General features: G+C 37.3%; 1 protein-coding gene across 5 annotated transcripts in view; it reads left to right on the plus strand.

Moving 5' to 3' along the window:
- Positions 1 to 15,861, plus strand: part of KCNQ1 (potassium voltage-gated channel subfamily Q member 1) — a 333,024-nt gene that overhangs the window by 85,160 nt on the left and 232,003 nt on the right. For 3 of the 5 annotated variants that reach the window (XR_005953446.1, XR_005953447.1, XM_041415143.1), the window contains exons 7-12: positions 4,240 to 4,350; positions 6,821 to 6,916; positions 9,201 to 9,323; positions 10,334 to 10,475; positions 11,775 to 11,801; positions 14,193 to 14,258. Coding sequence is in view for 3 of the 5 variants with exons in the window: in XM_041415143.1 (XP_041271077.1) it covers positions 4,240 to 4,350; positions 6,821 to 6,916; positions 9,201 to 9,323; positions 10,334 to 10,475; positions 11,775 to 11,801; positions 14,193 to 14,258 (565 nt within the window). In the remaining 2 variants the exon portion in view is untranslated. The remainder of the gene's footprint in view (positions 1 to 4,239; positions 4,351 to 6,820; positions 6,917 to 9,200; positions 9,324 to 10,333; positions 10,476 to 11,774; positions 11,802 to 14,192; positions 14,259 to 15,861) is intronic. The other 2 variants (XM_041415144.1, XM_041415145.1) reach the window with 2 other exon arrangements.

The raw sequence follows: 15,861 nt of genomic DNA on the forward strand, positions 1-15,861 counted from the left end.
GTCCTTTGGGCAGCAGTACCAGAATATGTAATGTTGCTGAAGTAAACCATATAAAAGGTCTGTGCTACCACAACTGAGCTGCATCTGGAGTTGGGTACTTTCATATTGCTGTGCTTTGCTGCCTATAGGCACACCCCTAGGGTGCATAACTTGTAATTAAATGTTCTTCATTGTCATTGTTGTTATTTATAAGTCTATATTGCTTTTCCATTTTCATATGTAAATTGGCCTCCTGGGCCTTATTTGAATTTCCTTGAGAACTCTGGACTGTAGCAGTTTGCCATGTCAGTTATGGGCTTCTTGAAGAAACCTGAGGGTACCTTATGGCAGAAAGAGTTGTCTGTATTTTTGCTGCTTTTGAATGCAGTGCAAGCTGTATAAATTCTGCCACTGGCAGGATATCTGTACATCCTTCAAAACCAGGATTAGTGTTAGCAAGTAAAATAAATGTAATGTGGTGCATCTTTCAGTTCTCCAGTGCCAGTATTCAAAATTAGTTTGCATATATTGTCTGTCATGTCCAAACCGACAGTTTTAAAGACCTTCTATAGATTCAAGAACAATAGACCAGGAAAACATTAAAAATAAAATTTAAAAAACAGACACTTAAAAAAATAGGATAAATGTTCTCATTTAATCTGTCAGAGATTCCTTCAGAAAGCATTACCTGCTCAATGTCTCTGGGGATTTTGTGGGTCTTAGTGTTTGTTTGTGGGTTTTTGTTTTGTTGTTGTTTTTTTTCTCCCCCTCCCTCTCTCCTTCAGCATTTCAATTCCATCTCAGAGCAACTGAGAGGAGCTCTGCTTTTGATATCCACAGAATAAACACACAATTTCCAGCCTTCACTTTGGAACAAACATGCCTCAGAAAAACTGTGCTAACAGTCTCTTTGATCATGAATACTATTTCCAAAAGCAATTATTGAATATACCCACACATGGATATTTCTCTGTGCCTTTTGCTTTGAATTAAAGCAAGCAGTTTTCTGCAAATTACAGCTTTGCTTGAGGATTTCTTGTTCCTTTCATTATTACAGAATAGAAGATAGGCTTTTTCACTAAGGACCAAATTCAACAAAGCATTTACAAATTTGCTTACTCCTAAGCATACACAAAACAATGTCCTGTTTAGTATAGCCCATGAGTATTTGCTAAATGTAAATTGAAAATCAAAGTTCAGGAAAAATTTGCTGAAAGGTTAAAGGAAATTCCACTCAAAACTGCACATGCATAAAACTTCTACTAAATTAAAAGTAATTTGACTTAATTTATAAAATATTTGGACATAAAATTTAAAAAATAGCTTCATGAAAAGTGATCTCATGGATCTTGTATTATTCAGAAGTTATTTCCCCCCTCTTCTCAGTTAAAAAGGCTGTGGAGAACTGTGCACTGACTTCAATGTTTGACAGAAGGGAACATGTCATTTTTAGTTTCTGTGTGGTTTACAAGTCAAGTGTACCAACTATACACTTCTGACATCCTTTTCAAAAAAAAATCTGATTTTGGGGATTATGTGTTTGGATTTTTTTGTGGGTGAGTTGTTTAGTTTAGAAATTGTTGGAGCATGGAGATGAAGATGATGAAAGATGACGATATTTTTAAATGCTTTTTGGAATTCATCCCTTCGTTTTGCAGCTACCTTCTCATCTCTGAGCTTTGACTCCATGCTGGTTCCAGCTACATTTTGTTCTCATGCAATGAACTCTTATGGGGTAGATGTGAAGAAACCTTTTAAAATTGTTACTTGCAAAGCACAGATGTAGATATTTGTTACATCTAGAGATTCTTGCATTTTAGAGCTGTTTACTATCCATATTTTCCCAGGTACACAGCAAGGATTTTATAGACAGAATATCCTTACTTAACTGATTCATTTCATGTGCTCACTTTAGCCTGGTATAGCTTAAAATAAAATTATTTCCCTACTCAGTGCTGATGAAAATTACTATTTCTTCTTTCTGGGTGGGTTTTTGTTTCATATTCCCCCCTTCAGACTTTTGATTCATATGTAATAGGAACAACATTAGTCTTAATGCCTAAATCTGTGGTGATGTTCATCAGATCAAAGTTCTAAAATAGTCAGTGGATGAATATGATTTTGTTCCTAATTAAAGCAATTGTTTTACAGGCTTTTCAATGAAATTCAATGTGTGAGCTCTTGTATGAATTTAATTTCATTATGCCAACATGTTTACTATGCTAGAGTAGAAGTTGAGTCAGTATTTCCATTATAATATCCTCTTTTACAACTGTAAAATTAGTATTGTGCTCTTTAGGGAGTTTTAATCCAGCTGTAAAAAATGACTTAGGGCAGAAACTTGGCATGTAAGATTTCAACAGCATATATTTTGGGGAAAAAAGAAAATGCAATTTCAGAATACAATGCATTTGTAGATGGTTTAGAGTTATGATGGCAGAGGAAAAAGTTAACTTCAGACTTTGATTTGCAACCCAATTTCCAAAATTTTTTTAAATCCTCCTAGACAACCATCACAGGAAACACTTTTTTTGTGTTACTGATGATTCATATAAACCAATTCAGAAGGAAGGGGCAGGGATGTGGTGGGAAAGGGGAGACAAATACCTAGATGTGTATGAATTCTTCTTCAGTTATACTTTGATCAGCTCAGGAGCACCTATTTCTTTTCCCATTTTTAGTTAATGTGTGTATTTCAGCATGATTTTAAAACTGTAATACAAAATGGTTGATAACATTTTTCTCTTAAAAGGATTTATAATTTTTTTCAAAAACAGAAGCATAAACCATTATTTTCTCTCAGTCTCCTCTGTAAAAAGGCTTTGGAGGCCATAATTTTCCCCATCATTGTATTTCCTTTTTTTATTCCATATTTTTGAAAGTGAAATTGTCATTAGCTTTTAGGACTTTTTTTTTTCAAGCCACTCTCCTGTGTAGGTAAGGAGAAAACATCACACTTCCATCCCTTATCAAGTCCTGAATTAAGGTAGAATTTTAATAGCAATTTCAGGAGTACAGGCAAAGGTACTTGGGTAGTTAACTAACCCTTACGATGCTTCTGTGGGGTATGAAACAGTTTTGGAAAAAGGCCATGTTTTAAAAACTTGGATTAAAAATTAATACGTGGCTGTTTTGAGTGTCAGCGACCAGCAAGAAACTTGGAATGAGCATCAGCACCTCAAGCTGCCCCTTCTGTCCTGTGTTTGGCTGGCACACAGTGGCTTTGCTTGGAGGGTGGGCAAGTTCAGGACAAGGTGAGGATGGCCTGCGTGTGTGACTGTGGGACCAACATCTGTGCTCCCCCCTGAGCCCACAGGGTCAGAGGAAGGTCTGACCAGCCAACAATTGGGCTGTGCCTCAGCTGCTTGAGGGCTCCATGTGGTTTCCCATGCTCTGGTTTGGTTAGCCTTCCTCGAAGTCACAGATAAAAATATCTCTAATTTACAAATTCAGAAATAGCTGGTGACATAGGTGAATTTAAATTGCTCTCAGATGCCAAATGTATCCTTCTGCTTCAAACAAATACGTTCTTTCCTTGAGCTCATGCAAATAATGACTTATTAAGCCTTGTTGTGCTGCATCACTGTGGTGGTAATCTTTACTTCAGTGTTCCGAAAGGCAAACTCAACAGATGTTTCCTGCATGCGCGCTTTAATTTATCTGTTCCTGCTCTCAGTGTTTTATATGAATTGGTGATTCATTAGACTGTTTTCAGGGTCTTTACTACGTGGGAAGTGTTCAGCCTCTCTTGCTATTTATACCAATGTTATCTCTAGAGCGCTTCATGCCTGACCGCAGTCGCAGTGCCTGGTTACAGAGTTGTGTGTGCTCTTTCCATGCAGCAGTCCTGCAGCATTCTCAGCAAACATCTCCTGCCTATCAACCACATCACCAGCTCAAACTGCTGGCAGCCTTTCCCTAAGGAAAGTGTGTGACATGGACAGGCAACCCCTATCCCAGTAACTTCATATGCTGTCCAGTTGCCTCAGCCACGAAGACTTAAATTGATGGTTTTACTTTGCAAGGTTTAAAACGTGTATTTTGTTGTAATTCAGTTTCCTGTATGTTTTTCCATTCAGTATTCGGTGGGGAAGCAAACCTGGAAGGAAGAGTTAACCTTCATTAGTGTCACATGGGCTGGCAGTGGGAGAGTTAGGAATACAGCTAATGCTCCTTTGAAATAACTAAAAAAGGGAGACCAACAAGCCCAAAGTGCCTTGTTAATACTTGCTGTAATGCCCTCTTTATTTCTCTTTGCAGGTGACTGTTACAACTATTGGCTATGGAGATAAAGTGCCACAGACCTGGATAGGAAAGACAATTGCATCTTGTTTTTCAGTGTTTGCCATCTCATTTTTTGCACTGCCTGCGGTAGGTTATCGTGTACTTTTGCAGCAATTTGATGTTGATTCATTAGTTTTCAGAGGGAACTTATGTTATTGATTCTTTAAGCTTTCGTTTAACCTGGTTTTGTGTAAGCTTTGTATTAAGCTTCTATATTGTAGTTGAAATTTATGTACCTTTTAGAAACAAAAGAGCTTCTAAAAGTAGCTAGATAAAAATGCAGTGGTTTTTGTGTGCAACACTAGATTTGAGAAGGATTTGTATTTTGAGGAAGAGATGTTTAATTCCATGTGATTTTCCCAGCCTATCTCAGAAGTGTAAAGGAAATTATTTCTAATTACTTCTTAGTGATGACTTAGTGATGTTTTGGTTTTTTAAAGGCATTCACTCATAGTTTGCTCAACTGATTAGGTCCAAGATGACCTGGAGAATTCTCATGTGCATCCTACATCTAGAAAAGCTTCCAAAAATATGTCACTGGCAGAAGGACAGCAATCAGCAGCTAGAGACACCGATGTTCTTCACAAAATTAATATCTGTTCATGGCAAAAGTCCTGTTTTCCAAAGTGACCTAGAACTGACTTTTTAAAGCTGTTATGGCACTTTGTTTGTACTGAAAACAGGTTCCTGAGTGCTCTCAAACAAGAAACAAGGCCCTTGAGTACCAAGGGTAAATTCAAAATCAGCAAAACTTGGACTGCAGTTTGAAAAACCAAATATTCAGCGCCAGGTAGCTAAGGGTACGTTTTCCACAAATTTAGCAATACTCCTGAATTGTGCTGTTAAAATGTTTGTGCCATCTGAAGCATTCTGTTTACACGTTTATTTTTTCAGTTCAGGGACACAAGCAGTCGTGTTAGCAGGTGTTTGTGTAGTTCTAATGAAGAAATGGTGGGAATGGTACAGAATAGGTAATACTTTCATGCCAGTACCACAAAAGTTCTTCACAGCATGAAATAGTAGCTACCAAATGACCTTTTAAAATCCAATGACCTTTTAAAATTAGTTGCCTAATAATATTAAAGGTAATAATCTTTTACAGAGAAGAATTAAGTTTTTTGGTTCTCCAGCCTCAGTTTGCCTTTGAAGCATATGCTTCCCCCCCTCCACATTGTAATCTCTTCCGCTTTTATTTTAGAAAAGAAATCAGATAAGTGAAATGATCGGTATGGAAAATGCCAAAACCTACTTTTTTGAATGAAGAGAGTTGGTGGTGGGGTATTTTATTTGGGTTTTGTTTTGGTTGGTTAGTTTTTTAAAATTGGTCTAAAATGCCTCAAAAATGTTTTATAAATGATTGTGTAGCAGCCATGCCTTCACAGCCATGTTTTATGTTTACCTGTCAGATTTCCCTCATCTTTGTTGAAGTAGAGCAGCACCAATCACCCCTTTATTAGTGGGATTTTCCTCACTGAGTGAAGTTGTTCCTGTGGGTTGGCCCAAGGGGGAATTCGGGGTTTAAAGCTCTATTGCAGGCTTCTTGTTGGTGTTTTAAGTAGGAGGATCTGGCTGAGATCACAGTCAAAAGTGATTGTAGTGGCTAAATGCAGCTGGTGTGGGTTCTGGATCTGGCAATGATCCCTCATTTCCCAAATATGTGGTGTTTGAGCATCATCATCTCTTTGATCTTTACTAAATGAATATAATAGGAAGGGCATTTCATGTTTCTTTCAAAATATTTAATGATTAATAGAGTTCTTAGAGGCTGAGCCAAGATCCCTGGCTGCTCTGATGCCTTCTATGTGTAGAAAAAAAATTGTGCTTTCCTTGAGTAGGTGTAATCATGTAAGCTGATTTATAAAGGATTTAATTTTTACCTGTTCCTAAAACTTCTGTTAAATATGCCTATGTCTGTTAAATATGCCTATACCTGTGCAAATGATGATATAAATGGCTTCGCTCTTTACTTAAATTTGGACTTCATATCTGTACTACATTTGGAGTAGAGTTCAGGTTTCACACCATTCAGTGCCATTAGCCTTTGTTCCTGAGAGTGAATTAGATGGCTTTGTGTTCAACTCAGTTGACCACTTTGAAATGTCTTTTTCTCTTCTTTGTTCTTTTTCCTCACTCCCACCATGGACATAGAAATTACCATACCACAGTTAAAAGGTCTAGTGGCTTACATCATGCCCTGCCAAAGCTTTATTTCTCATAAAAAATGTAGTTAACCCCATCAGGTTGATTTTTTTCCCCTATTCCCCTTCACAAGACTTTTAGAGGGTATGAAATGTCATTTCTGTTTCCTTGTTTGGGTCTGAGTCCAGCAGGCTTTGCATCAGGGCATGATAGCATTCACAGTTGGCCTCAGCAAGTAATAACTGAGACTAAAAATTTCACTGTATTAAGTCATTTCCTCTAAATAATTAGTTGGGTTTTATGATGCTGGATAGAAGTTTATTAACACAACATAATTTGGCATTTTTATGTGTGGCTCTTTTCCTCCACTGTTACAAAAAATAAAAAAAAGAAAGAAATTTTTTTTTTCTTTCCACAGGGAATTCTTGGTTCAGGCTTTGCCCTAAAGGTACAACAGAAACAAAGACAGAAGCATTTCAACCGTCAGATTCCAGCTGCTGCCTCGCTCATACAGGTACTGAGTTCTTGCATATGGCATACTGTCATTTCTTTCCATTTATAGTAGGTTTTTTTGTTGTGGTGTTTTTTCCCCCAAGCTGTTGGCCATTTTTCCCTCCCTGATTCCCATTAAAAACTGTACAGAAATTACTGATGCAAGCTTTGGAAATCCAATATTTAATGTAAACTAATGAGCAGAAAAATGCATTCCCAAATCAGTGTAAACTATTTAATTCAGCTGGTTAAAAACAAAACTGAAAGTTATCCTGTAATTATGAAACAATTTACCTGGGGAAAGTGTTGTGAAATGTTAAGCTTATAGTAATGAAAAACAAAGAGAAGGTTTCATGTGGAATTGTGGTTTTAAAAAAAAAACATTGTTGCTTGTAAAGACAAATGTCAAATATGCTTCAGTTGGTACAACTAAATTCTTAAAAATTTCAAATTTAGGAGAAATATGTCAGAATCTTAAATAGGAAAGGGGCTGGAAACCACTGGGATTCTTTAAAATCAGTCTTTTCATGTAGAATAACTGACAGGAAAATAATGTTTGGACTTTTCAGCTCTAGAATAAGGGGCTGGAAACCATTGGGATTCTTTAAAATCAGTCTTTTCATGTAGAATAACTGACAGGAAAATATTGATCCCTCTGTTATAAATGCAATTGCAGTTCAGTATCAGTATGGTAAGAGATTTTATCCTTTACTTCAGTGGAGCCAACATTGCACCCTGGAGGAGTATTGACATGGTTTCATTATAGTTTTTTCCAGCTTTTCCTCCCTCTACTCAGTACCTGAACATAGCTTTAGAAGCACAGAGATCAAATTTAAAAGGAAACTCGATGTACACCATATCATTTTTTCATTCTCATATGACTTACTTCTCTAGCTTCATGAGTAAATGTGGGTTTTTATGTCAGGACCTTTATGGAAACAGTAGCTAACTGTAAAGTTTATACTTGAAACTAAACAGTCCCAGAGTTAATGTGAAAAAGGCCCTGGTTATAGCCAGAGATTAGCTAAAAATCTTGAGACTAGTATGGTATGGTTGGGTAAGGAATGGATTTTTTTTATGTTCCCACTGATTCCTTTGGGAAATGAACACCAAATTATTGGGAAGCCTGGGACTGCTTGTCCAGAATGTTGTGCTTGACTCTATCAGAAATGTTAAGGAGGAGGTGAGGATAGACAATGAATACCGGAGTACCAGTTCTTAATAGCTGTAATTATGATTTATTAACAGTCTCAGTCTTCTGAATGCCCAATTCAGTAAGTGCTCTACAAATTACTCTAAAAAGATTGTTCTTAAACCAAGATATTTACAAAATAGGTACAAGACAAGAGAACAGCCCAGATGAGTAATTTTCTTTCCTTGTATTCCTCTTGGCTTCTTCTAGAGGTCGTTTGTTTCTTCCACTCTTCTGTTAATGGAGGGATTTGTATGGTGATAGAAGTCCTTTACTTTCCAACTGCTGTTTAGCTCTCTCATTCTGCCTTGCTTTGTTTCTTTCATCTAGGGTTTTCTGGCCTTCCCTGCTTTAGATTGTTTGTGTATAAGTGTGTTCTTTCTTCATGTAGTAAGTGAGGATCTGCCTTTTTAATACGGAAACTCATTATTGATTAATTCTGGTATTTGTACAGTTAAGAGAGAACGCAGCAGTGTTTTCTTGTTGGTCTTGTTTCCTAGCCCTGCTTTTCCTCCCTTTTGCCTTAGAACATGGGACTTCAGTCGTTGGTGGTTGGCAAGAGGGAGGTCTGGGTTTAGGTTTTGGCTCTTGGTTAACCACTGGTACTATTCTGTTGTGGCCACAGTTGCATTTCTTCATATAAGTATAGCCCTACTGACCACATCACAATTCCTTTTTTTATTTTTTTTCCTGGTCATATTTTTGTGAGGCATGATAGAACAATTTTTGTCTTTTTCTGAGTAGGGATCTGTAACATAGGATGCAATTGGCAAAATGCCTGAAGTCAGGTAGGAAATTAGGGCAGAACTTAAGATTTGGACCCTTTTTTGAATCCAGTCTAGAGCTCTCTCATTATTTGTTTGTTGCTACTCAGAATAAAAGTTGCACTTGAAAAGACTCATCTTTCTGTGTGGTTTCCCAGTTCTAACTATGTGGTTTCTATTTACTAAATAAGAGTTCTAAACCATGCTGGGTTTGTTTCCAGAGGGCAAATTCAAGAATATCATTAAATAAGGAATGATTGACACGCTACTTGGAAGTTACTCTGTTGTACAGTGAGCTACTGATCTCATTGATTAATTAATTATTCTGTTGCTTAAAATATTTGTTCCAGACTGCATGGAGATGCTATGCTGCAGAAAACCCAGACTCTTCTACATGGAAAATATACATTCGAAAACCTGCCAGGAATTATCATTTGCTCTCACCCAGTCCAAAACCAAAGAAATCGGTGATGGTATCAATAACTAATGTTTCATATTATAGTAATCTGAAAATTTTAAATCAGATTGAGTTTTTCTAATCTCTGGAGAGTATTTGTTCTGCTTGTTTTACAGATTATTACTTGGTTTCGAATTTTGATTTACATTTCAGTTTTGACAGTTTGAGTATACAAACATTATAAATTAGAAGCTGATTTGCTGAATTTCCCTAAGCTTGATTTTTTTAGTGGATTTGGAAAAGAGTAATAATGACTTAACTCAGGCACATCAGCCAGTTACTTACTATTGTTTGGAAAGCTATAAGGAAAGGTAAAAAATAAAAAGAAAATAACTTTCATCATATTTCCAAAGTAGTAACTTTTAACTGATTAAAACAAACAAACAAAACCCAGCAAAGCTTCTGTTTCTCTCAACTATTGATTTTGTGATTTTCTAAGTTTTCATGGTAAAGACTTCTTGTGCCTATATACAGTAATATTGTCATAGCAACAGATTCCATAAATTCAGAATATTTTGTTTTAAATACAGCAACAAAACCCCTTTGGATTATGTAGTACACCATCCTCTGTATTGCAAGAGTATTGCACAGTAGTCTCAAGCTAGAAGGAGAGGATCTTATGCAAAAATCTTCTCTTGTATCTCCAAGGTTCATCTGAGTTCAGTAGCAATATATCCATTGGCTTTGTGCTGAAGGTGTGATTTATTGCATCCATAAAATGATAAAGATATTCTAGAATAGTTTGATTTATATAAGCAGCTGCATAACTTAACAGATTTTCATTTTTAACTGCAGTCAAGGGATTTGGAAATGACAATGTGCAGAAATCTAGTGATTAGCCAGTTTTGGCAGGATGAGGGGGCAACATAATGAGAAACACAGTGTAGGACCATGAAAATGTAATTCAGGCATTCTTTTAATTGGTTATAGCTCATTGGGGACTGTGTTATTATTGAAGGCATCACTGAAGAGACAACTCCGTGTGACTTGCTTTGAGTAATTTAATTTATGTGGGGTTTTTTTTAGGTTAAAAAGAAGAAATTTAAGTTAGACAAGGACAATGGGCCTTCTTCTCCAGACAGGATGTTGGCTATACCACACATCACTTATGACCACGTGGCTGAGGACAGGAAAACTGATTTCAGTTTTGAACCATTTGAAAATTCTGGTAAGAAGCTCCATTATAAAACTGAGATGAGTTCTGTGATTAAATTTGCATACAGGTCCTTTTTAGTATCTGTAGTAAAGAAGGAAAGAACAAGCTCTTTGTCACTCTAAAGTGAGAATACTTTGCCTTTTTGCCTTTGGTTGCTGGCTTGTTTGGGTGAGATTTAACCATTGATTTAATGAGCATGCTCCACTGCAGACAAACGAAATAATTTCTCATTTCTGCCTGCTTCAAGAGTGAGTTAGGCTCTTCCAGCAGGCAGACTCTTAGGCTGGTGCATACATTCCCCAATTCTGCAATTGATTGAAATTACAGGGATTAGCTGTCAGCTTTTCCATGTGAAATTTACCCAGGATGTGTTACTATTGTGCTTGTACCTGAACCAGAAAGGACTGGTGTGCCTTGGCTGCGCCAAACATAGTCTGCTACAAGAAATCATCATGTGCTCATGCCATCTGCTCCGTGAAGTAGGCTGTGAATCAAGTTTTGAAAGCAGAAGTACTTAAGATAAATGTGGATCCATCTGTATTAAATGTCACTGTACAAAATGGCACAGTATGAGGAAAAAGAAGACAGGACATTGATAATCACCTTATGATTAATAGCTTATTTATATTTGCTTTTGCTGTACTGAACTTCCAAAATAACTCTGAATTTACAATGAGACATTTCTACAAGTGTATTTTTATTGGAAGTTTCTAATGTGTTGCTCAAATTCTGGCAACAAGAGCATGGTTTAATTTTTAAGGTGTGTTTTATTGATTATAGATACCTTAAGTACTTATGTTTTTTCTCCTCAAAAATTTGGCTGACATGAATAAATGTAATTGGCTTTAAAATAAGATAGCAGTGTGGGCTGGCACTGGGCATATTTTAGTTCAAGCAGAAAGTCTTGCCTTCCTTGTACTTTTTTGGTGTGCTTGTGTTGTGTTGTTCTGCATCATCCATGCTTTTCCACTCTTGGCCTCTGCTAAGGAATGGTTGCAAATTGCATCTGGTGGTAGAAATGACATAGCTGCTAAAAGGTGGATAAGTACTGAGTGTCTCTAAATTTGAGTACAGACACCTTTCTTCAAAACAATCAAATTACAGAGCCATGCTTAGAGTTGTTAAGTCCCACCTTTTACCACTAAATTTCTGAACTGTTAAGGACAATACAATTTGATGGCAGCCTACTACTGCTATTTCAAATGTCAGCTCTATAGCTTTCAGTGAAAGGATTTTCTCTAATTTCTTCTGACACTTATCTTTTTTCTTTTTTATCTGTGTTCTCCTCTATAAACTGTTACAAGTATACAGGACAAACAGGAATGTTAAAATTGCTTGGTAAGTTGAGGAAAATAATTCTATTTATGGCATGCCAGCTTATGACAGTGTAATGTTTGCAGTGCTTTTCACGTGTGTCTAGTGTCATAGAATTTCTAAGAAATCTTTTGCAGCCAAGGAGATCTAGACAGACAGAAAATATGCATTCTCACACTTGTAATCACAACTGCACCCAGTCTCATTACAAAGAGAAAAGTGAACACTCATTTGTATAAGTAGATGACCTCTAATAGATTTTTTTATACTTGAGAAAAATTACTCATGTGTATGTAACCAATAGAAAAATATAATTTTCTGATAAATAAAATATAATTCATCCAGTAGTTATCTAAGCGTATGATGTGAATTAATTTCTAAATAACTGAATTAGGATGGGAGAAAACTTTCAGATTTGACCCCCCAGTGTTGTGCATTCTGAAGCACATGCATCTGTTCCTGTAAAAATATGCTGCAGATACTTGTGAACAGATGGGGACCCATAAATTAAATAATTTATTTTACTGTTTGTCTGGGTTCTGTGATCACTTAAGCAGCCATGTAGTCTTGTGATGTTTCTAATGTGCTTGCTTAGGCACTTTCTTAACAATTGAATACTCCCTAAAGACAGTAGGATTAGAGCTAGATCTGCACAAAAGACCTCTGTGATTTAGTGAGAGTGCTATGAGCCACCTGTAAGTTTCCTGCTCTGAATCCACTGCAGACAGCAGAGGCTTCCTTACAGTGGCTGAGTGTAAGGATGCTCAGGCTTGCATTGAATTGACTGAAATGGCAAAGTTCAGTTTCACCCCTGAACCCACATGGTGCACAGGTGCAATTAAGGTGTTAAAACAGCAAAACCAAACTGAATCTCCTTGACTCCCCCAATCAATCCTTGATTTTCCCAGTTTCCACCATTCCATGATCTGCCTCTCTGTTGGGGATAGACGTAGTAGAACAAGATCAGGAGGGCAGCGAGAGCCACCAAACAAATCACCTGTTTGATGTGAACAAGAAATTCTTTCATCTTGAGGAAATACCAGAGGAGCTTCACCAGCCATTATAGGTTCAGTTTCTGTGTCCCAGCCAGGCAACCAGAGCTCAGTGGGCCTGAGAGGCTGTCTAACACTGTTCTCACAGCAGCTCAGAGAGGAGTGAGTGTTATTTTACTCACTGTGAAAGAGATTACCTACACAGAAAACTGGAGCTGCCAAGTCAAAAGTTTAGAAGGAAGAAACTAGCAAGTACAAGTATAAAGGATACTCATTCAACTTTAATTTTGTCTTCAGAAGGGCTCTAGTAACGTATCCATATGCTGCTTTCTCACATTCAGTAAATTTTTGGGCTGCCCACTTATATTTCAGTCTTCCCACTCCTGGATCCCTCATCTGGCTTCCTTGCAATATCTTTGTGCAACCAGAGATTTCCAGCTTTTCTCCCTCCTTTTGCTCTCCTGGCATCATCAGTACAGCAAAAACCAAAGGATCTATGGCCCATCCTGACTATTGCAAAAATTAACCCTGTCCTGGCTGGAACCAGGACATGTATGTAGCACTGAGAGGACACATGCAAAATGAGGGGTTTTTTCCTGATTTTCTTTTTTTCACCAATGCATTTATTATAAGAGTTTTTCTCATTGCACAAAAGTAAGGCACCATTCCTGAGAAGTATCAGTCTGTCCAAGTGTGTGAATTCACAGGCAGTTCTTAATGAAATAGTTATTAATAGCATAATGCTATTCAAAAGAACTAAACATGATGTAAAGATCGTGTTTTGCTGAGACTCTTGCTCATCAGTGGCTCCTCTTGCTTGCCTGAAACATTTCCCCAAGAAATTTAGCTTGAGGAAGGCACTTGGTTTACATGGTTGAAGTGGGCAGCTTCAAAAACTTTGTATGGGATGTGTTTGGAAGCTTCAAATGTGGATGTCCAAGCTGCCCCATCCATGTGGCAGCATTGAAATTTGGCCAGGAGAGAGCTGCTCTGTGATCAGTGTGAACCAGAGTGAGAGGGGACTGACCTGTGGGAGCCTGGACACTTAGGAAAGGGAAAGACTTGAGGAAAACTGAAGTCTGGAGGAAAGGGGCAAACAGAGACTGGCCTGTAGGGAGGAATATCTTGCAGCAGTTGACGCTGCCATGAAAAATGGGCTTGGAAAAGCCATGATGCCTCCACAGTGGCAACTGAACATTCTGCCAATGTGTAATGCACTCTTGTACAGTTCATACACTGTTTGCTACAGTATTTTTAATTTTGTGTCAGGTGGAACATACTAAATTTAGGTATGTCTGCATCTCCTCAGCTGTCTGTCTGGAGCGTCTATATTTTTTCTTTTGGTTTTGTTTTTTTGTTTGGGTTTTTTTTTTCTTTTCTCTTCTCCTGTCTGTGTTTCATGTGCATCTTCACTCTGACTCAGATTGTCAGCGCTCCTGGCCATCCTTTTCCACAGACCAGCAGTCTTCCAGCGCTCCTTCCTCTCCAGGTAATGCTCATAATATTTCATTGTTCCATCATGTTTCATCACCTTTGTTAATTACTAAATCTTTGCAATGCTCTGTCTGGAGCTGTCTGCTATGGCCCAAAAAATTATAGAGCTGGTTTCTAAAAAGAGGTGTTTCAGTAGAATTTCGAGTCTGGAGGTTGTTCAGGTTGTAAATTGCAAATGTTTAAGTTCACCCATTATTATCCATTGAAAACTAGTGTCTAAAGCTTCGTCTTTTTTTGTTTTCTCTTTAGCCATCATATTTAGAAACTGTGTCTTTTAAAAGTATTTTTTTAACAATGCTTTCTAAGAAAGACTTGTGCAAAGTCTGATGGCTGTGAATTTATTTTTATAAGTAAAAACATTAGCTCCCAGTTCTTCATGAGCCCTGTTTCAAGGCATTTTGAGGCAGAGAAACTCTCATTTAGGCCATGCTCTGCTCTTAGTTATGATGATCTCAGAAACTTTGAGAAGAGAGGGAAGGAGATCCCATGTTTGCCTCATGCTGATCAGCTCCTGCTCGCTATGTGTTCACACAAGAATTCTTTCAAATAGGCTGAGGCCCAGTCTTGACTTCTGTGTTGGAATTAGAAATGCAGGGAATTTTCAGAACTTCGGGCCTGTAAGTCAAAGATTAGGGTTAAATGCAGGATTTGATTTGAGATATTGGAAAAGGCTTCCAGACTTAGGTACTAGAAGCGAGAATGTGAATTAATAGTTAAAAGCAGAAACATGTTAAGTTAAGAAGAAGAAGGTTTAGAGTTTTGGAGTTTAGAATACAGAAAAAATAAAAATAGTTACAAAAGTAAACAAAGAGTTTAGAATGCAATGCTGTAGGTTTATGTATCATAACATGATTAACTAAAAAAACTTACACTGTAACGTAAGTCCATAAGACTTACGTTACGTAAGACTTAATCCTTAAGACCAAATACTTCAGGATTAGGTCAAAAACATAAATATCCTTATTAGCAGTGTTTTATTAGTCAATAAATCCTTTAAAAGTCTTATAACTAGGAATCTTATAAGCTTCTGAACCGTACAGTAAAGATGTGAGCCAAACTCACCCTTCCTACCTATGCAAAAAATAAGAAAAATAAACCACATTATCTAAAAACTCAGACATCCCATCTCTAACTCATTCAGAATTCTTTCAAAAATCCCCATACTTCTGGTTCTTTTTTCATTGCCTGTCCTTCTTTCCCTTCCCACGAAACTGAACAGCAATAGCTGTGACTGACCCAGGAATTGCTGTTCCTGCAGATCCCCTTGTGTGTGGAGTGTGCTGTGTCTCTCATGAGCACAGTCTTGCGAGTGCTCAGCAAACCCTTTACATGGCTTTAGGTTCAGCAGGTTTTATCACTTTCCATCAGGAAAACAAAAACATTAGTGAGTCTCTATTTGATAGAAATTGGGAAAGTTTCATTTATGTCTTGTAGAAATGAAAACAGTGAAAACTCATTTGGTGAAAGCCTGAAGAACTCTGTTTGAAAGACATTTCACTGCACATCTCTATGTGGAATTATTTTGCTGGTTTCACAGCCATGTTTTTGAGTGATGGCTACAGCAAAGTGATTAAATAGTATGATACTATAATAGTAGT

Source organism: Onychostruthus taczanowskii, unplaced genomic scaffold (assembly GCF_017590055.1).
Source record: "Onychostruthus taczanowskii isolate IOZ18803 unplaced genomic scaffold, ASM1759005v1 scaffold49, whole genome shotgun sequence".
Taxonomy (NCBI): Eukaryota; Metazoa; Chordata; class Aves; order Passeriformes; family Passeridae; genus Onychostruthus; species Onychostruthus taczanowskii.